Source organism: Chiloscyllium plagiosum, chromosome 11 (genome assembly GCF_004010195.1).
Source record: "Chiloscyllium plagiosum isolate BGI_BamShark_2017 chromosome 11, ASM401019v2, whole genome shotgun sequence".
NCBI classification, from domain to species: Eukaryota; Metazoa; Chordata; class Chondrichthyes; order Orectolobiformes; family Hemiscylliidae; genus Chiloscyllium; species Chiloscyllium plagiosum.
The window spans coordinates 40,363,766-40,369,723 of NC_057720.1; the positions used below are offsets into that span (position 1 = coordinate 40,363,766).

General features: G+C 42.4%; 1 protein-coding gene across 3 annotated transcripts in view; it reads right to left on the reverse strand.

Moving 5' to 3' along the window:
• Positions 1 to 5,958, reverse strand: part of pomgnt1 (protein O-linked mannose N-acetylglucosaminyltransferase 1 (beta 1,2-)) — a 72,003-nt gene that overhangs the window by 23,859 nt on the left and 42,186 nt on the right. For all 3 annotated transcript variants that reach the window (XM_043699155.1, XM_043699154.1, XM_043699156.1), the window contains exon 11: positions 3,395 to 3,478. In XM_043699155.1, coding sequence (XP_043555090.1) covers positions 3,395 to 3,478 — 84 coding nt within the window. The remainder of the gene's footprint in view (positions 1 to 3,394; positions 3,479 to 5,958) is intronic.

Genomic DNA, 5,958 nt, shown 5'->3' on the forward strand with positions numbered 1-5,958 from the left:
TTCCGGAGTCCTGTGGTCATGTTGCAGTTGTATAAGACTCTGGTGCGGCTGCATCTGGAATATTGTGTGCAGTTTTGGTCGCCATTCTATAGGAAGGATGTGGAGGCACTGGAACGGGTGCAGATGAGGTTTACCAGGATGTTGCCTGGTATGGTAGGAAAGATCGTATGAGGAAAGGCTGAGGCACTTGGGGCTGTTTTCATTGGAGAAAAGAAGGTGTAGGGGTGACTTGATAGAGGTGTACAAGATGATTAGGGATTTAGATAGGGTTGACCACAAGAACCTTTTCCACGTATGGAGTCAGCTATTCCGAGGGGGCATAGCTTTAAATTAAGGGGTGGTAGGTATAGGACAGATGTCAGGGGTAGATTCTTTACTCAGCGAGTCGTGAGTTCATGGAATGCCCTGCCAGTAGCAGTGGTGGACTGTCCCTCTTTATGGACATTTAAACGGGCATTGGATAGGCATATGGAGGATAGTGGGCTAGTGTAGGTTAGGTGGGCTTGGATCGGCGCAACATCGAGGGCCAAAGGGCCTGTACTGAGCTGTATTTTTCTATGTTCTATGTTTTCTATGTACCTAACTGCCCACCACTTTCAGTGCTCTGTGGACCTGCACACCCAGATCTCTCTGCATATCAATTCTCCTATACTTAACTTCCACTTTCAAAATGCATCACTCATATTTGTCCAGACTAACCTCCATCTGCTATTTTCCTGCTCATGCCTCCATCTGATCTATATCTTGCTGTATCCTCTGACAATCATCCTCACGATCCACAACTCCACCAATCTTTGTATCATCTGCAAACTTACCAATGAGACCATCTATGTTTTCCTCCAAACCATTTATGAGGATCATGGTAAGCAGAAGTCCCAGCACTGGTCCCTTTGGAACAGCACTAGTCACATCCCTCCATTCCAAAAAGCATTCTTCCACTGCTACCCTCTGTCTCCTATGGCTAAGCCAGTTCTGTATTCATCTTGCCAGCTCACCCTTGATACCATGTGACTTCCCCTTTTGTACAGGTTTGCCATGAGGGACCTTGTCAAAAACTTTACTAAAGTCCATGTAGACAACACCAATTGCTTTTCCCTCAATCATCTTCGTCACCTTCTCAAAAAACTCAATCGAGATCATGAGGCACGATCTTGCCTCAAAACCATGCTGTCTATTGCTAATAAGTCCATTGCTTCTAAATGTGTTTAGGTCTTGTCCCAGAGAATCTTTTCCAATAGTTAATCTACCAGCACCATGAAACTCACATGCCTATAACTTCCAGGATTATCTCTGCTACCCTTCTTAAACAATGGGACAACATTGGCTATTCTCTAGTCTTCTGGGACCTCACCTGTGGCCAAAGAGGATACAAAGATGTCTGTCAATGCTCCAGCAATCTGTTCTCTTGCCTCCCTAAATATTCTGGGATAGAACCCATCAGGACCCAGGAACTAATCTACCTTAATACTTTTTAAGACACACAACACCTCTTCCTTTTCAACAGAAACTCGGCTTCGAAACTCGACATTCCCCTCCCAGAGATCAGCCTGCACCAATTCCTTCTCTTTGGTGAATACCGAAAAAAAGTATTCATTTAGGACCTCACCTACCTCTTCTGGCTCCACGCATTGATTCCCTCCTTGGTCCTTGAGTGGGCCAAGCCTTTCAATGGCTACCCTCTTGCTTTTTCTGTATATATAAAAAACCTTGGGATTCTCCTTAATCCTGTTTGCTCACAACATTTCATGATCTCTTGTAGCTCTAATTCCTTATTTAGGCTCTTTCCTACTTTCCTTATATAGTTCAAGGACATTATCAGTTCCCATCCTCCTAGACCCAATGTACATTTATTTTTTTTTTCTGATCAAATGTCATAACATTCCTGGTCATGCAAGGTTCGCATAACATGCCCTACCTATCCTATGACATATTGGTTTTGTGTGCAACTGAATAGTTAAAGTATTTCTTTAGCCACAGTGATTTCATTACAGTAGTTTGAGACAGAGTTTGGCAGCACCAACAGGCTTTTGTTCACCTTGCGATATTTTACATCTGGCAAGGTAAACCATTTTGCTTTAAGATCTGTCAGAAACTTCTAGACTTTGATTTTGTTTTAAAAAGGAAGAGACTTCCGGTCATATACAGTAGTGCTCCTGAGATTGGAATATTATAGAAAAACTAGGTTATTATAAAGTAAGAAGTTAGAGATGGCCCCAAACTAGAAGCGTTGGGATAAAATCCTATAGATGTAACTTGATGCCAAGTACGCTTGTGCTCAGATATATGACAGCTCCAAGAAGAAGCTATCAGCGGTTCCAGTCAAGAAATTAAAGTCATAATTTCCTAATACCACCATTGTCTTAAGGTAAGTGTCTCAGTTATACGTGAAGGGTGTTTGAGTATTGAGACAAGAATTTTTCTTTTTGGGAATTTGTTTTAGAACAGAATTATATTTTTCGGGGTATTTAGAAGTCTTCAAAATTTCTGTTCCAAGTAAAAAAAACTTGGTTTTATTCTGTTTGATGTTCATTACTTTTGGTTAATAAACTTCTGTTTTATTGTTAAAAGAAAATCTGCAACATAGCACATTTGTATTTCAGTGACAGACTATTTTGTGGAAACCAAAGCAAAATACGTCAAATGGGGCCAGAACAGGTAGGTTCTGTAAACCTCTTCCACCAACATCCAGTAAAATTGGAAATGGATCAAATTAGGTTCAAGGAGGCAGGAAACCTACCAAGAATTTAATAACCTTTTGCCTTCAAATATGTTGTTAGGGGACCATAAAACTCTCTGTCTTATGTCAGTCTCGGGATATAAAGTAGGCCAATTAGGACTGAAATGAGGATAATTGCTTTCATTTGAAGCTTAGGGAACCTGTGGAATTCTATACCACAGGAGGCCAAGTCACTGAATACATTCAAGAAAGAGATAGATAATGTTTTAGATATTAAAAGGCATGCAAGGGTCTGGGGAGAAATCAGGAATCTGGCAATGAGATAGAGGATCAGACATGGTCATACTGAATTGCAGAGCAGACTCAACGGCCCAAATAGCCTACCCCTGCTTAGATTTATGTTATTCAGAATTCAACAGTCATTTTTTTTGAAAATCACTGTGACTACTTCATCCATGAAAAATTATTCTATTCCAAATGCAATTTAAATGCTCATTTAAAACTTTTGTTCAAATTCATCAAATGGACATTAGTTACTGATATAAACCAACTTTTATATTTGTAACTTCTAGATAAGTCTTTTGACCTTTAAGCTATCAATCAGACAACAGTATTACTGAGAAAAAGAATTCTAGCCACCCGTTGCTAGCACGTGTGGTAAAGATAATGTGGTAAAACCCAGAAGCCAGCCAGATTACAGAAACGTGAAATTCATACCTGAGAGACTCGAGCATTCTTAATACTAATGGGTGTGTGTTGAATGCCTTTAAGGCCAAAGAGCTCCACCACATCCATTGGCTCCTGATCAAGAAAAGTATTCAGTAAAACCGTGAAACAGATTTGAATATACACAAAAGTAGCAAATCATTTTAAGAACACATTTTTTTAAGGCTTGAATGTGGTCTTCAGAATTATAGAATCATAGAACAGTTGGAGAATTGGAGGCCATTCGGCCCAACCTGTTTGTACCCACTGTCCAAATGCAACATTTCCCTGCCTTCTTGACATAATCCTGCACAATCTTGATTTTCTGAGAACAATTCAATTCCCTCTTGAATGCCTCACCTGAGCCTGCCTTCACCACAGTGAGGTATTACATTCCAGATTTCAATCACCGGTAGTCTCCAACATCTCCAACCTCAAATTCTCATTTGTCTATACAAATCCCCCATTGCTTCACCATTCTAAATTTTCTCAACCCTCAAATATCTGTGCTCTTCCACCTCTAGCTGTTGGCATTTCCCACTCCTTGATTTTCTTTATTGATTTGTTTCATAATACTCTCTCTCCTACTTCTGTGTACCCTCACTACCCTGTGTGGTCAAGATTTCTTGCTGTTCTTTCAGCGGTCTCATTCTCTACCATTTCTTTAGATTCCAAGACAGAAGAATTTTTAAGAGTTTTATTTTTCCTTTTTTTTCCCCCCTTTAGTTTGTCTCTCTCTCTCTCTCTCTCTAGATGTCACATGCCTGTGGTGATGTTGGGTGTAAAGTTCCTCAGGAGGAAGGCAGAGAGGAGACAGGTGCAAGAGACCCCGTGAGAAGTACCTGTCAGGAACAAGTTGAAGCTTTTGGAAACAGTAGAGACTGATGACACTGCCAGTTCGCAAGGCAGCCAGGTCTGTCAATCAAAAGTTGGCGCAGAGGCAGAGTGGAAGAGTCGGACATCGCACAGAGCCGTGGTAATAGGGGACTCCATCGGGAGAGGAACTGACCGGGGTTTTTGTGGCAGCAGACGGGACTTAAGGATGGTGTGTTGCCTTCCTGGTGCCAGGGTGAAAGACATCGCAGACAGAGTGCAAGAAATCCTCAAGGACGAGGGTGAAGAGCCAGAGGTGGTGGTACATGTCGGCACAAATGATGTCGGGAAGAAGAGGAGGAACATACTACTGCGGGACTTCGGAGAACTAGGAAGAAGGCTGAAAAGCAGGATGTCCAAGGTGGTTATCTCCAGTTTGTTTCCAGTTCCTCGGGCTGGTGAGGCCAGAAACAGGAAGATAATGGACTTGAATGTGTGGTTGGGGAACTGGTGCAGGAAGCAAGGATTTAAGTTCTTGGATCACTGGGGTATATTTTGTGGTAAGCATAAATTCTACAAGAGAGACGGTTTGCACCTTAATAGGTTAGGGACCAGCATTCTGGCAGGCAGGTTTTCTACTGCAACACTGCTACATTTAAACTAAGTAGCGGGGGGGAGGGGACAAACTGGATGTTTAAAAAGGAAATTGAAGGGAAAGTTAGAACCAAGAGAAGTCAAGAAAGACAACTGTATCAATGAGGCAGAAAACTTGGAAAGGCATCATGCTGTAAGGTTGAGTGAAATAGGAGTTGATGGGAGGGGTGAGAGCAGTAACAAATTAAAAATACTATACATGAATGCACAAAGCATTAGACATACGATGGATGAGCTTGAGGCTCTTTTGGAAACTGGCAGATACAATATTGTGGGGATAACTGAGACATGGCTTCAGGTGGACAGGGCCTGGGAAATGAATATTCAAGGCTACACATGCTATTGTAAGGACAGACTGAAGAGCAGAGGGGGTGGGGTGGCCTTGTTGGTAAGGGAGTATATTCAGTCCCTTGCGCGGGGGGACCTAGAGTCAGGGGATGTAGAGTCAGTGTGGATAGAGCTGCGAAATACTAAGGGTAAAAAGACCCTCTTGGGAGTCACCTACAGGCCCCCAAACAGTAGTCTGGATGTCGGATGTAAGTTGAATCAGGAGCTGAAATTGGCCTGTCGCAAAGATGTTACTACGGTTGTTATGGGGGATTTTAACATGCAGTCGACTGGGAGAATCAGGATGGTATTGGACCTCAAGAAAGAGACTTTGTGGAGTGCCTCAGAGATGGATTCTTAGAGCAGTTGGTGCTGGAGCCGACCAGGGAGAAGGCAATTCTGGATCTGGTATTGTGCAACGAACCAGAATTGGTCAGAGACCTCGAAGTGAAGGAGCCATTGGGAAGTAGGGACCATAATACATTAAGCTTCAATCTGCAATTTGAGAGGGAGAGGGTACAGTCGGAAGTGACAGTACTTCTGTTGAATAAAGGGAACAATGGAACTATGAGGGAGGAGCTGGCCAAAGTTCAATGGTGCAATACCTTAGCAGGGATGACTGTGGAGGAACAATGGCGGATATTTCTGTGTATAATGCAGAAGTTGCAGGATCAGTTCATTCCTAAAAGGAAGAAAGATCCCAGGAGGAGGCATGGGCGACCGTGGCTGATGAGGGAAGTTAAGAAACATATAAAGTTAAAAGAGAAAAAGTATAACACAGC